This window comes from Physeter macrocephalus, chromosome 4 (assembly GCF_002837175.3).
Source record: "Physeter macrocephalus isolate SW-GA chromosome 4, ASM283717v5, whole genome shotgun sequence".
Lineage (NCBI taxonomy): Eukaryota > Metazoa > Chordata > Mammalia > Artiodactyla > Physeteridae > Physeter > Physeter macrocephalus.
In genome coordinates this window covers 77,084,497-77,101,694 of record NC_041217.1, presented here as the reverse complement: position 1 = coordinate 77,101,694, position 17,198 = coordinate 77,084,497, and the positions used below count along the sequence as shown (strand labels likewise).

The window sequence follows — 17,198 nt, the reverse complement described above, 5'->3', positions numbered from 1 at the left end:
ACCCCCACAGAGGGGATAAAACATGGGCCAAACCTGCTCTGGGCAGAAAAAAGTAACCCTATGACCTCTCTGTTTTTCACCTGCAGTTGCCCGCAGTCTCAGCTACTATCAGGGGAGATTCAAGCGGCCGGAATCTCCATGAGCCGCCCTTCCCATTCACTTTTAACTTCCTGGTGTTGTCTTATAGTGACAAACTCCTACTGGTGAAGGGAAACTGTCACCAACAACCCCGAAGCAAGTCTTGCTCCAAAAGCTTAAGCGGAGAACATCTATCTTTCAGGAGGTCTGTCAGAACACATCCTGGCCCCTTGTCCACCTCTCCAACCCAACCTCCAACCCCACAAATCGGATCTTTGGCTCTGTGCTATGGGAAGAAATTTACTTTAAAATACCCATGCACTGAGCTGGGTGCTGGGGTACAGTGGGGAGTGAGGGGATTAAGTTTCCTACTTAAAGGAGCTTATAGTTTAGTAGAGGAGACTGATACACAAACAGATAATTTCAAAAAAATAAAAATACTGTAAAAAAGCGCTTTCCTCACACAGCTAACTGTGTGAATACAAAGACAAAATATCCACTTTTAAAATGTCACAGATTTTTCAAATCATTCAGAAAAGACCAATGTAATGGATATAGGATTTCATACACTGGGTCAGAATCAGGGCTTATTCAAACCAGGAGTCTATTTTGACGGGTGTAAGGGGTTCTGGGAGAGCTGGGTTGTGACCGATGCCATGCATCTTTGTGCACCTTATACTACTCCCTGAGTCAACCTTGCTGAAGATGATTTGATGCCAATAATTCCAGCACTGGGTTTTGACTTACTGACCTGGTTTTGACTTAGTGACCTCACCCCGAAAGTATCCTTCCCAGACCAATGGGTTATTTCTCAAGGGTTTACCTTATATGGTGCAAAAGATACAATGGGAATGGATCGTATCTTTTGGGAATGCACACATGTAATCCTCTCAGCAACCCCATGAAGAAAGTACTATCAAGTACTTTCAAGTACTATCAAGTAAGAAAAAGTACTTGTACTTTCAAGTAAGTACTATCAAGTTCTTACTTACTTGCAAGTAAATGAAAAGGCAAGGAAAAGGCAGGTAGGTACACCTGGCAGTCTGGCTTCAGGCCTGGGCTTCAATCACTACATATACTCTCTTTATGAGAATATTTTTACATCTTATTTAGCCACAAGTCCTTTGTCCATTTCTCATCTCTCTAATGCATCCTTATCCTTTGCTTAACTCCTGCCTTTACAGTTTACACTTTAGTTGAACTGCTTTTAGCTTGTTGCCTTATTTCAACTACTTTAAAGTATATTTAAAAACAGATCTTTGGTTTTGGAAATCATTTGGCTCCATCAGGAAGACTCCTGCTCAAAATATGATCTGAAATATATGAAAAAAAAAAAAAAGAAACTGCTAAGGGCTTCCCTGGTGGCGCGGTGCTAATGGGAGAATAAAGGGAAAGAAGCTTAAGGATGGAGTTATATATATTTCCCAGTAATTAAAAAAAGTGTTGTTGTTTTTTGATGTGGTTCTGTCTTTTTGATATGGGTCTTATTTATCAAAATGTCATTAATCTCTCAATAGTCATCTCAAGACGAGCTAATCAAAAAGTTCGTATTTTTCTTTTAAAAAAAAGCTACGATTTACTGTTGTTCTGGATTCTCTTCTCACTTTGCTCCAGAAATCCCTTATTTAACTAGTGTCCTCACCGTCAAATACCATGAAACAGAATGTCTTTTGTCACCAAATATCTTTTCTTCTGTCTAATGCTACTTTCTCTCAGAAAGAAAAAGCAGGGTTTTTTTTTCCAGTTGCCTAAACGCATCTCCCTTGAGATTTCAAAAATATTAAACTCTTGTCTTATCCCTCCCCAAGATTTATGGCAGCAGAAGGGCCACTGAATACTAAAGAACAAGTTCTCATATAATCATCCTGTTTCTATTAGACCACGGTTTATAGGGTGTTGGAGAAGTAAGTGACTTCCTTTGAGTTAATGAGTTGCTGGACCACAAAAAGCCAATCTGAGTCTGAGGGAGATGATTGCAAGTCACCCAGAGATCCCAGAATTTGAGCTGGATGCAGCACCTGGATGGAATTTGGAGTTGTCTCCCTTGGGGTGGGGATGAGCATATCAGGAGAAGGATGAACACAGAATTCTAGTGGCTAGAGGGGTGTCAGACACTGCTGACTCTTCATTAAAATCTGTTTTCCTCCTGTTACAGCATTATAGGACTGTAGCTGGGATGGGGCTGCCCAAAGAGCAACGGTATTTCCCAGTTTCCCTTGCAGCTGCACGTGGCCATATGACTAAGTTCTCACTGAGTTCTGTCTAACCCATTTAAAAGGCAATGGTTTGCCCTGGACTTCTGCTCACTCTTCTTTCCTGTAGCCTAGAATAATGATAAGCAGAGAGACCTTTGGGAACTATGTATTGAAGTAGGTCCACCATCAGACTGGGGCCCTAAATGACTGGATCTTCTAATCTGGATCTATTAATCCTGGACTCTTACATGAGAGATAAGTAAATTGCTATTTTGTTTGTGCTATCGAGTTTTTAATTTTGCTTTTTACAGCAGTTTAGACAACCCTAATTAATATTAGTATCAATATTCTTTGGACCTGTAACTTTTTAAAGACTGATATCTTTCATAAAAGTTTTCAGTCATAGGGCTTCCCTGGTGGCGCAGTGGTTAAGAATCCACCTGCCAGTGCAGGGGACACAGGTCGAGCCCTGGTCCGGGGAGATCCCACATGCCGCGGAGCAACTAAGCCTGTGCGCCACAAGTACCGAGCCTGCACTCTAGAGTCTGCAATCCACAACTACTGAGCCCACGTGCCACAACTACTGAAGCCCACACGCCTAGAGCCCGTGCTCCACAACAAGAGAAGCCACCGCAATGAAAAGCCCACGCACCACAACGAAGAGTAGCCTCCACTCGCCGCACCTAACAAAAGCCCACGTGCAGCAATAAAGACCCAGTGCAGCCAAAAATAAATAAATTAATAAAAAAAATTTTCAATTATAAATGTGAACTTATACTATAATAATACCTTTAAAAATAAAATTCTGAAAAGAGTGTTTTAATGCAACCATTTTACATATTGGAATTTTAACTTATAAATGAATTACTTGGATAATTTTGAATGTATTAGAGATGCCTAGTTATAGGAAAACTGATGAATACTTTTATAAACTGAATATTAATCTCTCCCTACTGAATCAGTTTTACAATTTCAGAACAAGAAATACTTTTAAAACTTAATATTGTAAAATGTAATTTTAATGCTCTACTACTTTAATTGTGTTTTGTAATTACTTTTAAACTTGGCAAGTATGTTTTATGTTGTTTTTAAATTACTTGTAAAATGTTTTAAACCTTGACTCAAATTTTCTCTGTTTAGGCTAACTGCCTAAACTGCCTAAACATTTGCAAGTGAGTATATACAGGCTCAACTTTGACTAAAGTTTTTCTACAGACAAAAGGCAGGCAGAGGACATGGTGGGTCGAGGGAGGACCATAGGGTCCTGCTCCATTTCAGCTGTGCTTCCTGTGCATCCAGTGCTGCATACCAGATGTTGCTTTGGAGATCAGTTAAGGAGGGTGATATTCTTTGATATATAATAAGCTTAACTATCATTTAAGTAAGAAGATACCTTAACTGTTTGTAACAAGTTGCAGGGCTGGGTGTGCATATTAAAGCAACTCAAGTTTAAAACTGAGTCTGTGCAAGGACAAGAAAACCCAGTTGCATGTGCCCTCTGCCTTTCCCTGAAGAACAGGACTGCTGCTTTGATTTCTCAAGTGAAGGAAAAGTGCAAAGCAAAGAAGGCAGCCAGATTTTATATCCTATTCAAGCACTAGAATCATTAGAGAATTGTTTAAAGTAAAGAAGGAAGGAAGCAACGAAGGAAGGAAGGTAAGAAAGAAAAGAGAAAAAAAACCAGTAAGGTTAGAAGAGATTGAAAAGGGGGATTCCTGGAAGGAGTTGTAAGCAGTATTCTAGATCACTTACCCATGAACGCAGACCAAGAGCAACCACTTTACATGTCTGTCATTTTGTTACACCCCCCCACCAAGATTGTTACCCTTTTCTGGATAGCGGCAAAACTCATTACAGACAGTGCCCAACTTGTGATTTTTTTTTGACTTTACAATGGTTCAAAAGCAATACACATTCAATAGAAACCACACTTCGAATTTTGAATTTTTTTTTTTTTTTTTTTTTTTTTTGGGACGCGCAGGCCCAGCGGCCACGGCCCACGGGCCCAGCCACTCCGCGGCATGCGGGAACCTCTCGAACCGGGGCACGAACCCGTGTCCCCTGCATCAGCAGGCGGACTCCCAACCACTGCGCCACCAGGGAAGCCCCGAATTTTGAATTTTGATCTTTTCCCGGGTTAGCGATATTTTGTAACATACTCTGGTGATGCTGGGCAGTGGCAGCTTCTAGTCGGCTGGAAGGATCAGGAGGGTAAACAACTGATAGACTTACAACCATTCTGTATCCAAACAACCGTTCTGTTTTTCATGTTCAATACAGCATTCAATAAATTACATGAGCTATTCGACACTTTATTATAAAATAGGCTTTGTGTGAGATGATTTTGCCTGACTGTAGGCGAACGTAAGTGTTTTGAGCACGTTTAAGGTAGGCTAGGCTCAGCTATGGTGTTAGGTAGGTTAGGTGTATTAAATGCATTTGTAACAGGATATTTTCAATTTACGATGGGCTTATCAAGATGTAAACTCATTGTAAATCAAGGAAGATCTGTAAATGAAAATTATCTCTGTGCCATTTTCACAGACATCAGTAAAGGAAAAAATGAGTGATACCTACATCCCATTTTGCTGCCAGCGTAGGGAAAGAGGAACCTGCATAGAACCTGAGGTGATGGCTGCTGAGAAGAGGTCAGCAGGTTGAAGTCTGGCAGGTTTAATCACTGTGAAGCCCATCATACTTCCTGACACGAGGTAAAGTATCTTATGCACCTAGTTACGGTGAGAGTTCCAAGTATTAAGGAACCAGGAGATTTACCTGAAACCTCCACAGCCCTCCAATGTCATCAGTCCCTTCAAAGCACACGGGCTCCAAGCCTTCTTCCAGGCAGCACTTGATAGACGTGAGCCCACTCACTCCTCCCCCAATCACAGCAATTCTTTTCTTGGTCATGGTCTCCAGAGATCTTCACCGGGCTGGGTTAGTGTAACCTGTCCTAAAGGAAGGATGACAAAAGACAGAAAGCACACATCAGTTACCTTTCAAAGAAGAGCTTGAATGTGGCATTTAGATAAATGCTGCAACAACAGGTGCCTTTGGGGAACCCAGATTCCAGTGTCCTCGTGGACCACCGGGAACTACTACACCTTGGATGGGTGAGCCCTGTGCCTGGAAGACCCAAAGCTGAGATCCAGAGCTGAGAGCTCTGCTGCGGTACCCGACCTCGCTGCCTTTGCCCCAACACTGGCAGATCCTTCAGCGGCAATCTGGAGGGCACTGCACTTTCAGCTCTTTGCAAAGAAATGTAAAGCAACAAAGTACAAACAGCAGCAATAGCCAGTGTGGAGGGGCTGTTCAGCTCCACCTCCTTTCAGCCAACACACCGCCCACTCAGCAGCACCCATTACCCCCACAGAGGGGATAAAACGTGGGCCAAACCTGCTCTGGGAAGAAAAAAGTAACCCTATGACCTCTCTGTTTTTCACCTGTAGTTGCCCGCACTCTCAGCTACTCTCAGGGGAGATTCAAGCGGCCGGAATCTCCATCACCCGCCCTTCCCATTCACTTTTAACTTCCTGGTGTTGTCTTATAGTGACAAACTCCTACTGGTGAAGGGAGACTGTCACCAACAACCCCGAAGCAAGTCTTGCTCCAAAAGCTTAAGCGGAGAACATTTATCTAACAGGAGATCTGTCAGAACACATCCCGGCCCCTCATCCACCTCTCCAAGCCAACCCCCAACCCCACAAATCGGATCTTTGGTTCTGTGCTACGGGAAGAAATTTACTTTAAAATACCCATGCACTGAGCTGGGTGCTGGGGCACAGTGGGGAGTGAGGGGATTAATTTTCCTACTTAGAGGAGCTTATAGTTTAGTAGAGAAGACTGATACACAAACAGATAATTTCAAAAAAATAAAAATACTGTAAAAAAGCGCTTTCCTCACACAGCTACCTGTGTGATTACAAACACAAAATATCCACTTTTAAAATGTAACAAATTCTTCAAATACAAAATCATGCACGAAAGACCAATGTAATGGATATAAGATTTCACACATTGGGTCAGAATCGGGGCTCATTCAACCCAGGAGTCTGTTTTGACAGGTGTAAGGAGTTCTGGAAGAGGTACCTTGTGTCTGATTCTATGCATCTTTGTGCCCCTTATGTTAGGGACAGAGTAAAGGGAAAAATTAGGTAATTAAATAGTTAACCCCACTAGGGGATTGTAAGTAAAGAAAAAAGTATAGGTGACCCCTGTAAGTTAATGATCATTCAAGAAAGCAGGTTTGCTTAACCACAAAACCAAGCAGGCCTATTTAGCAACAAAACCCATGCAGCAGAAGCATAAGACAAAACATGTCCCAAAACAATAAAACAATGGTGGTATGAGACCCACATCCTGCCCAGTGAGTTCAGTAAGTTAATGACCCCTAGGACATGCTCTCTGCACACTTAAAAAACAATAATTTATGGAAAGGTGACATTTCAAAGTGAAAGACCCTCATTGTACTGAGACCTGAAATAATTTTTCCATAGTGCCACGACAGTAATAGCTTGACCATGTAAGGACATGAAAACTCCCCCGCCCAGCCTGGAGGAGGAGCTGATGAGGCAAGCGTGACCGTCTACTAAAGAATGAGGAACAAGGTGGTCTTTTCCCCCTCCCTACTTTTCCTTTGATTATAAAACTTTAGCCTACTAAATTCTCAGGGCATGGCACCCTCTGGCCTGCCTGCTTATAAGCTTTACAAACATCCTATTCTAATAAATCACTTCTTATCGATCACTTTGCCTCTCACTGAATTCTTTCTGTGTTGAGACATAAAGGACTGGAGCTCCTTGGAGCCCCCCAAAACGCCACCTATCGGTTTCACTTTTACTAATGCCTAAGTCAACTTTGCTGAAGGTGATTTGTTGCCAATAATGCCAGCCCTGGGTTTTTTTAAAAATTAATTAATTTATTTATTTATTTATTTTTGGCTGCATTTGGTCTTTGTTGCTGCGTGAGGGCTTTCTCTAGTTGTGGCGAGCAGGGGCTACTCTTCGTTGTGGTGCGGGCTTCTCATTGTGGTGGCTTCTCTTTGTGGCAGAGCATGGGCTCTAGGCACACAGGCTTCAGTAGTTGGGGCACGTGGGCTCAGTAGTTGTGGCTCACGGGTTCTAGAGCACAGGCTCAGTAGTTGTGGTGCATGGGCTTAGTTGCTCTGCGGCATGTGGGATCTTCCTGGACCAGGGCTTGAGCCCGTGTCCCCTACATTGGCAGGCAGATTCTTAACCACTGTGCCACCAGGGAAGTCCCCAGCCCTGGGTTTGACTTACTGACTTCACCCCAGAAGTATCCTTCCCAGACCAGTGGTTATTTCTCAAGGGTTTACCTTGTAATGGTGCAAAAGGCAGAATAGGAAGGGACACAGGAATTCCTCTCAGCAACCCCATGAAGAAAGTACTATCAAGCACTTCTGCAAGTAAGTGAAAAGGCAGGGAGGTACACCTGGCAGTCTGGCTTCAGGCCTTGGCTTCAAACACTATATATACTGCTCCTTTATGAGGATATTTTTATGTCTTATTTAGCCACAAGTCCTTTGTCCATTTCTCATCTCTCTATTGCATCCTTATCCTTTGCTTAACTCCTGCCTTTACGGTTTACACTGTAGCTGAACTGCTTTTAGCTGAGCATAGCATTCCTTATTTCAACTACTTTAAAATATGTTTAAAAATAGATCTTTGGTTTTGGAACTCATTTGGCTCCATCAGGAAGACTCCTGCTCAAAATATGAATTATATGAACACACACACACATGCACACACACAGTGGGGAACACAGGACATCAACATACCTTAATGGGAGAATAAAGGGAAAGAAGCTTAAGGATGGAGTTATATATATTTCTCAGTAATTAAAGTGTTTTTGTTTTTTGATGTGGTTCTGTCTTTTTGATAGGGTTCTTATTATCAAAATGTCATTAATCTCTCAATAGTCAGCTGAAGACAAGCTAATTAAAAAGTTCGTATTTTTCTTTAAAAAAAAAAGCTACTATTTACTTTTGTTCTGGATTCTCTTCTCACTTTGCTCCAGAAATCCCTTATTTAACTAGTGTCCTCACCATCAAGTACCATGAAATAGAATGTCTTTTGTCACCAAATATCTTTTCTTCTGTCTAATGCTACTTTCTCTCAGAAAGAAAAAGCAGGTTTTTTTTTTTTCCGGTTGCCTAAACGCATCTCCCTTGAGATTTCAAAAATATTAACCTCTTGTCTTATCCCTCCCCAAGATTTATGGCAGCAGAAGGGCCACCTAATACTAAAGAACAAGAAGTTCTCATATAATCATCCTGTTTCTATTAGACCATGGTTTATTGGGTGTTGGAGAAGTAAGTGACTTCCTTTGAGTTAATGAGTTGCTGGACCACAAAAAGCCAATCTGAGTCTGAGGGAGATGATTGCAAGTCACCCAGAGATCCCAGAATTTGAGCTGGATGCAGCACCTGGATGGAATTTGGAGTTGTCTCCCTTGGGGTGGGGATGAGCATATCAGGAGAAGGATGAACACAGAATTCTAGTGGCTAGAGGGGTGTCAGACACTGCTGACTCTTCATTAAAATCTGTTTTCCTCCTGTTACAGCATTATAGGACTGTAGCTGGGATGGGGCTGCCCAAAGAGCAACAGTATTTCCCAGTTTCCCTTGCAGCTGCACATGGCCATATGACTAAGTTCTCACTGAGTTCTGTCTAACCCATTTAAAAGGCAATGGTTTGCCCTGGACTTCTGCTCACTCTTCTTTCCTGTAGCCTAGAATAATGATAAGCAGAGAGACCTTTGGGAACTATGTATTGAAGTAGGTCCACCATCAGACTGGGGCCCTAAATGACTGGATCTTCTAATCTGGATCTATTAATCCTGGACTCTTACATGAGAGATAAGTAAATTGCTATTTTGTTTGTGCTATCGAGTTTTTAATTTTGCTTTTTACAGCAGTTTAGACAACCCTAATTAATATTAGTATCAATATTCTTTGGACCTGTAACTTTTTAAAGACTGATATCTTTCATAAAAGTTTTCAGTCATAGGGCTTCCCTGGTGGCGCAGTGGTTAAGAATCCACCTGCCAGTGCAGGGGACACAGGTCGAGCCCTGGTCCGGGGAGATCCCACATGCCGCGGAGCAACTAAGCCTGTGCGCCACAAGTACCGAGCCTGCACTCTAGAGTCTGCAATCCACAACTACTGAGCCCACGTGCCACAACTACTGAAGCCCACACGCCTAGAGCCCGTGCTCCACAACAAGAGAAGCCACCGCAATGAAAAGCCCACGCACCACAACGAAGAGTAGCCTCCACTCGCCGCACCTAACAAAAGCCCACGTGCAGCAATAAAGACCCAGTGCAGCCAAAAATAAATAAATTAATAAAAAAAATTTTCAATTATAAATGTGAACTTATACTATAATAATACCTTTAAAAATAAAATTCTGAAAAGAGTGTTTTAATGCAACCATTTTACATATTGGAATTTTAACTTATAAATGAATTACTTGGATAATTTTGAATGTATTAGAGATGCCTAGTTATAGGAAAACTGATGAATACTTTTATAAACTGAATATTAATCTCTCCCTACTGAATCAGTTTTACAATTTCAGAACAAGAAATACTTTTAAAACTTAATATTGTAAAATGTAATTTTAATGCTCTACTACTTTAATTGTGTTTTGTAATTACTTTTAAACTTGGCAAGTATGTTTTATGTTGTTTTTAAATTACTTGTAAAATGTTTTAAACCTTGACTCAAATTTTCTCTGTTTAGGCTAACTGCCTAAACTGCCTAAACATTTGCAAGTGAGTATATACAGGCTCAACTTTGACTAAAGTTTTTCTACAGACAAAAGGCAGGCAGAGGACATGGTGGGTCGAGGGAGGACCATAGGGTCCTGCTCCATTTCAGCTGTGCTTCCTGTGCATCCAGTGCTGCATACCATGCTCTAACACACAAACACAAGTAATGGAAGAGCCTGCCCTTTGTGATTTTCAAAGATGATTGGAAATACAGAATATAAACCCATTAAAAAGATTTAGATATACTTAAAAATACCATAAAAACAAAAGGAAAATCTCCAATGAAGAAATGACTGGGTTTTAAAAAGTTAATCAATTTTAACAATTTTAATCAATTGTTGAAAATCAGAACACATTTTCCCATAGAAACAATGTCATTTTCCATGGTTAAGGCACTGGAAATATTGTAAAAACCAACTGAAGCTCAAAAGAAAATCAGTTAAAATTCTGGATCAGTAGGAATGGAAGTTTTGTGGTAATGGCTCATTCACATAGAGAAGAACAACACTCATATCTGATGAGTCTCTGGGAGCTCTTGTCCTCCCATTCACTCCTCAGGCACAGGGTCCTTCTTGTGGCCTGCACATCAGAGACAGTTGAGACTTGTCCTAGGGTGGGGACAGTGGAGATCATGAGAAGGTGATTCTAGGTATGGTTCAGAGGTAGAATGACTGTAATGATGGATGTGGAGCAGAGGTGTCATACAGAGAGTTTTCTTGTGCACTTTCCCAGCCAATATCCACCTCCAGAGGTAAGCATTGTTTCCTTTTGTTTTTGTTTGTTTTTGATTACTAAGGTATAAATGACATGTAACATATTAGTTTCAGGTGTACAACACTTGTGCATCTGAATGATATTTGTATATTGTGAAAGGATAACCAAAATAAGTCTAGTTAACATCTGATGCTTTTATTTGTTCTCAAACTTCATATAAATAGAATTATATAGTATATACTCTCTGTGCTTGGAATCGTTACACAATGTAGTGTTTTTAAGATTTATCCAGGTAGTTGCTTGTATCAGTAGGTTGCTCTTTTTATTTGTATGAATATATAATTTGTTTATCCATTCTCTTATTGATGAATATTTGGATTATTTCCACTTTTTGGTGTAATGAAGGTGTTTTATTCTTGAACAAGTCCTTTTTGTGGACATCTGCTCTCATTTTTCTTGTGTGCCTAAGAGTGCAATTGCTGGGTCATAGGGTAGGTTTATGTTTAACTTTAGTTGAAACTGCCAAAAAGTTTTCAAAAGAGGTTGTGCCATTTTATACACTCACCTGCAATATATAAAATTTCCAGTAGCTTCATAGCCTCTCAACACTTGGTACTGTTAGTCATTCTTGTGGGTGTGTGGTATTATCTCATGGTGTTTTTGATTTGAAGTTCCCTGATGACTTTTGATGTTGAACCTCTTTCCATTTAATTTCTTGGCCATTTGTACATCTTCTTTGCAAAGGGTTTGTGAAAACATTTTGCCTGTTTTTTAAAAGCTGAGTGGTCTTGTTATTGAGTTGTAGGAGTTCTTTGTACAAGCTGGTTACAAATTCTTTGCAGATATATTTATTTCAAAATATTTATTTATTTATTTATTTTTGGCTGTGTTGGGTCTTCACTGCTGTGCATGGGCTTTCTCTAGTTGCGGCGAGTGGGGGTTACTCTTCGTTGCCGTGAGCAGGCTTCTCATTGTGGTGGCTTCTCTTGTTGCGGAGTACAAGCTCTAGGCGTGTGGGCTTCAGTAGTTGTGGCACACAGGCTCAGTGGTTGTGGCTTGCAGGCTCTAGAGTGCAGGCTCAGTAGTTGTGGCGCACGGGCTTAGTTGCTCTGCAACATGTGGGATCTTCCCGGACCAGGGCACGAACCTGTGTCCCCTGCACTGGCAGACGGATTCTTAACCACTGTGCCACCAGGGAAGTCCCTCACTTTCTTAATTGTGTTTTTTGATGAGCAGAAGTTTTAAATTTGGATGAAATCTACTTTATCATTTTTTCCTTTATGGTTAGTAGTTTTTGCTCTTATTTAAGAAATCTTTGCCTACTCCAAGCTCATATAGTCTCCTGTGTTTCCAGCTAGATTTATATTTTAGATTTCACATTTAGATCTGCAATCCATTTTTTAAAAAATTTATTTTCTTTATTTTTTGGCTGTCGGGTCTTAGTTGCGGCATGCGGGATCTTCACTGAGGCATGCGGGCTTCTCTCTAGTTGTGGCGTGTGGGTTTCTCTCTAGTTGTGGTGTGTGGGTTTTCTCTCTCTAGTTGTGGTGCTTAAGCTCCAGGGTGCGTGGGCTCTGTAGCGTACGGCACGCAGGCTCTCTCCTTGAGGCGCGAGCTCAGTAGTTGTGGCAGTCGGGCTTAGTTGCCCCATGGCATGTGGGATCTTATCTCCCTGACCAGGGATCAAACCTGCATCCACAGTATTGGAAGGTGGATTCTTTACCACTGGACCATCAGGGAAGTCCCCTGCAATCCATTTTAAATTAATTTTTTTGTGAATGGTATGAGTGTAAGAGTCAAGGTTTATTTTTTTCTATCTGGCTGCTGTATTCTTCCAACACCATTTATTCTAAGACCTTTCTTTCTCTTCGAAATGCATTGGTGTCTTTTTCATTGGTCAAGTAACAATATATGTGTGAGCCTATATCTGGACTCTATTCTGTTCCATTGATCTATTTGTTTATCCTTATGCCTATACCATACTGTATTAATTACTTGCCTTGATAGTAAAATTTGAAAATTGGTAGCATAAATCCTCCATCTTTATTTTAAAGATGATTTGGACTTTCTAGGTTTTTTTGCAATTGCATTTAAATTTTAAAATTAGCCTATCAGTTTCTACCAGAAAAGCCTGCTGGGATTCTGATTAGGATCACATTGAATGTATAGACCAATTGGGGAGAAGTGACATCGTAACAATTAAACCTTACTCCATGAAATAGGCTATTTCTTCTTTTATTAGGTCTTCTTTGATTTCTCCTTGTTTTATAATTTTCACTGTAGAATCTTCTGCATTTTATTTAGTCCTGTGTACCTTATTATTTTTTAAAGCCTATTGTAAATGGTATTATTTTTACATTTTCATATTTCAATTGTTTGCTGCAAGTATAAAGAAATACAGCTGATACTTGTATATTGACTTTGTATCACATGGCCTTGCTAAATTCACTTATTACTTCTAGTAGTTTGTACATTCCTTGGATATTCTATGTACACAATCATGTCATTTATGAATAAAGATAGTTTTACTATTTCCTTTGCAACTAAAAAAATTTTTTTCTCTCCTTATTGCACTGGCAGGAACTCCAATACAATGTTGAATATAAGTGGTGATAACAGACATCCTTATCTTGTAAGGGCGAAGCATTCACTATTTCACCATTAAGTATGACATTATTTGTATGTTTTAGGTAAATCTTATCAAATTGAGGAAGTTTCTCTCTATTCTTAGTCAACTAATAGTTTTTATTATGAATGGGTTTTGAATTTTATAAAATGCTTTTTCTGTATCTTTTAAGATGATGACATTGTTAAAATTATATTGAATGACTTTTTAAGTGTTAATCAGCTATGTTTTTTGGAATAAACTCACAAGACCATGATGTGTATGGTTCATACATAATACCGTATCTGATTTGTTAGTATTTCATTTGGATTTTTTTTTACACCTGTATTCTTAAGGGATATTACTCTGTAATTTTTTTTTCTTGCAATGTCCTTGATAGATTTTTGTATCCAGGTTATGCTGGCCTCTCTGAAAGATTTTGTGTAGAATTGTTCACATTTTTCCTTTAAAGTTTGGTAGCATTTATCAGGGTAGCCATCTGGATCTGGTGTTTTTGTTGTTGGAATGTTATAAATTATGGACTTAATTTCATTAAAAGATACAGGATTATTCAAAATTTCTGTAAGTTGTGTTTTTCTAAAAAGTTGCCCATTTCATCTAGGTTGTCAACTTTATTGACATAAAGTTGTTCATGAACCCTCATATTATTTTTTTAATGTATGTGGCATCTATAGTGATGTTGCCTCTGTCATTCTTTTTTTTTTTTTTTTTTTTTGTGGTACGCGGGCCTTTCACTCCTGTGGCCTCTCCCATTGCGGAGCACAGGCTCCGGATGCGCAGGCGCAGTGGCCATGGCTCAAGGGCCCAGCCGCTCCGCGGCATGTGGGATCCTCCCGGACCGGGGCACGAACCCGTGTCCCCTGCATCGGCAGGCGGACTCCCAACCACTGTGTCACCAGGGAAGCCCCTGCCTCTGTCATTCTTGATATTAGGTATATCTGTTTTCTTACTCTTTTCCTTGATCAATTCTATCAATTTTATTAATCTTTTCAGAGAACCATCCTTTGGCTTCATTGACTTTATCAGTTTTTTAAATTTTTATTTTAATTATTTATTTTTGGCTGCATTGGGTCTTCGTTGCTGTGTGCGGCCTTTCTCTAGTTGCGGCGAGCGGGGCCTACCCTTTGTTGCGGTGTGCATGGTTCTCATTGTGGTGGCTTCTCGTGTTGCAGAGCATGGGCTCTAGTCGCGAGGGCTTCAGTAGTTGTGGTTCGCGGGCTCTAGAGCACAGGCTCAATAGTTGTGGCGCATGGGTTTAGTTGCTCCGCGGCATGTGGCATCTCTCCAGACCAGGTATCGAACCCGTGTCCCCTGCATTGGCAGGCAGATTCTTAACCACTGCACCACCAGGGAAGTCCCTGACTTTCTCTGTTTTATATCTCTCTTCTATTTCATTAATCTCTGATTTTATTTCTTTCCTTCTACCTTCTCTTTTTTGTACCTTGTTGAGATAGACACTTAATTCATCAGATTTCCATCTAAGAACTACTCTAGCTGTGTCCCACAAATTTTGATATGTTGTATTTTCATTACTGTTACTTTCAAAATATTTTCTAATTTCTATTGTAATTGCGTCTTGATGAATCAGTTACTTAGAAGTAAGTTACTTAATTTCCAGATGATTTGGGATTTTCTAGATAACCAAACAGGATCCTATGGGTCCTTCCCCTGACAGACCTCTTCCCTATATCCTCTGCTTTAGCTCCTCTGAAGTATTGTACTCAGATGATTGTATCTGACACACAGTTCCTAAGTTGTTTTATAGATTCTAAAACCGGCACCAAATGGAAGAAATTAACTACTTGATGACTGTGGGCACGTAGCCCGCAGACTTACTGGAGCCTGAGGATTGATAATGTTAACCCCTGTGACACCACCATGTTACCTCACCATCAACCAATCAGAGAATTCGGCAGGAGCTCATCACATACACTGGGATGCCCCTCCCTTACCTTACCTTTAAAAATGACTTGCTGAAACCCATTGGGGAGGTCAGGCTTTTTGAGCACTAGTTGTCCCGGGTTCCTTATATGGTGCCTTACAATAAATGCTGCACTTTCCCTCACCACAACCCAACAGGCGAGTGGACCCACGTTTTGGTTTGGTAACAGATATCTTATTGTTATTGATTTCTGGTTTAATTTTCCTGTGGTTAAAGAACATATTTTGTATAATTTTAATCCTTTGAAATTGATTACTAGTTTTATGGCTCAGCATATGATATATTTTGTTCAGTGTTCCATATGCACTTGAAAAGATGGAGCAACCTACAGCTGTTGAGTATAATTTTCTACAAGTGTCAGTTAAGTTGCTTAGTATTGTTGCTCAAATGTTCTATATCCTTACTAATATTTTGTCTGCTTGTTCTATTGATTACTGAGGAGGTATGTTAAAATCTCCAATTCTAATTCTATATTTGTCTTTCCCATACAGTTCTATCAATTTTTTCCTTCATAAATTTTGAAGTTATAATATTAGGTGCATATACATTTAGGATTATGTATTTCTCCTATGGAATTGATCTTCTAATTGTTATGAATTTCCTTTTATTCTCTGTTACTTCTTCCTTAACACCTCCTTTGACCATTAATTATATAGCCATATCAGTTTTCATATGGTTACGGTTTTCACAGAGTATCTCTTCCCATGTTTTATTACCAATTACTTATATTTAAATCAATTATGTTTAAGGTGTATCTCTTGTAGTTAGGATATTGTTGGTTCTTTTTTAAAATAAAGTCTGACAATCGTTTTCTTTTTTTTTTTTTTTTTTTTTTTGCGGTACGCGGGCCTCTCACTGTTGTGGCCTTTCCCGATGCCGAGCACAGGCTCCGGACGCGCAGGCTCAGCGGCCATGGCTCACGGGCTTAGCTGCTCCGTGGCATGTGGGATCTTCCTGGACCGGGGCACGAACCTGTGTCCCCTGCATCGGCAGGCGGACTCTCAACCACTGCACCACCAGGGAAGCCCCGTTTTCTTTTAAATAGTGATCAGTCCCTTTAAATTTTTGTGATTACTGATATGGTTAGCTTTAAGTATATCATATTTGTGTTTTTAATTTGTTCCATCTGTTACTTCTTTCTTTGTTCCTCTTTTCCAGCTTTCTTTCAGATTAGTCAAGTATGTTTTAGTTCCCCATTTTTCCTCTTTTGTTGTCTTTTTACATATAGTTCTTATATATTTAGTAGTTACCCTAATGATTACAATATACATATTTAATTTATTACTATCTTGAATTAGTACTTAATTGCTTCACAAACAACGTAAGAGCCTTACAACCGTATAATTATAATTTTATTTATCTTTCCTGAATTTTGTGTTATCATTGTCATATATGTTACTTCAACATGTTATGAACCCCATAATACATTGACAGTATTATTGTTTTAAACAGCAAATAGTCTTTTAAAAAGAGTATGAAGTGAAAATTTTTAAATGTTAAATTTCTACCATTTATACCATATCAAGATATCAAATTCCTGGGAATAAACCTAACCAAAGATATACAAGTCCTCTATGCAGAAAGTGGGAAAAAATATTGGAAGAAATTAAAGAGACCTAAATTAATGGAGCGAGATACCATGTTTATGCGTTATGAGTCAATATTTCAAAGATGTCAGGTCACTGCAATTTAGTCTTCAGATTCAATGCAATGCCAATCAGAATCTCAATGTGTAGTGTGTGTACACGTGTGTCTGTGTGTGTGTAGCTGATTTTAAAATCTTAGCCAAGGCACCTGAAAAAGAACAAGGCTCACCAAAGAAGATATATAGATGGCAAATTCTAAGACTCAC

General features: G+C 39.8%; 1 protein-coding gene across 1 annotated transcript in view; it reads right to left on the bottom strand.

Moving 5' to 3' along the window:
- Positions 1–5,275, bottom strand: part of LOC102993903 (flavin-containing monooxygenase 5) — a 49,483-nt gene extending 44,208 nt beyond the window's left edge. Inside the window, 1 exon segment of the mRNA XM_028488914.2 lies at positions 5,049–5,275. Coding sequence (XP_028344715.1) covers positions 5,049–5,183 — 135 coding nt within the window. The 5' untranslated portion in view covers positions 5,184–5,275.
- Between the last annotated feature and the right edge of the window lie 11,923 nt (positions 5,276–17,198).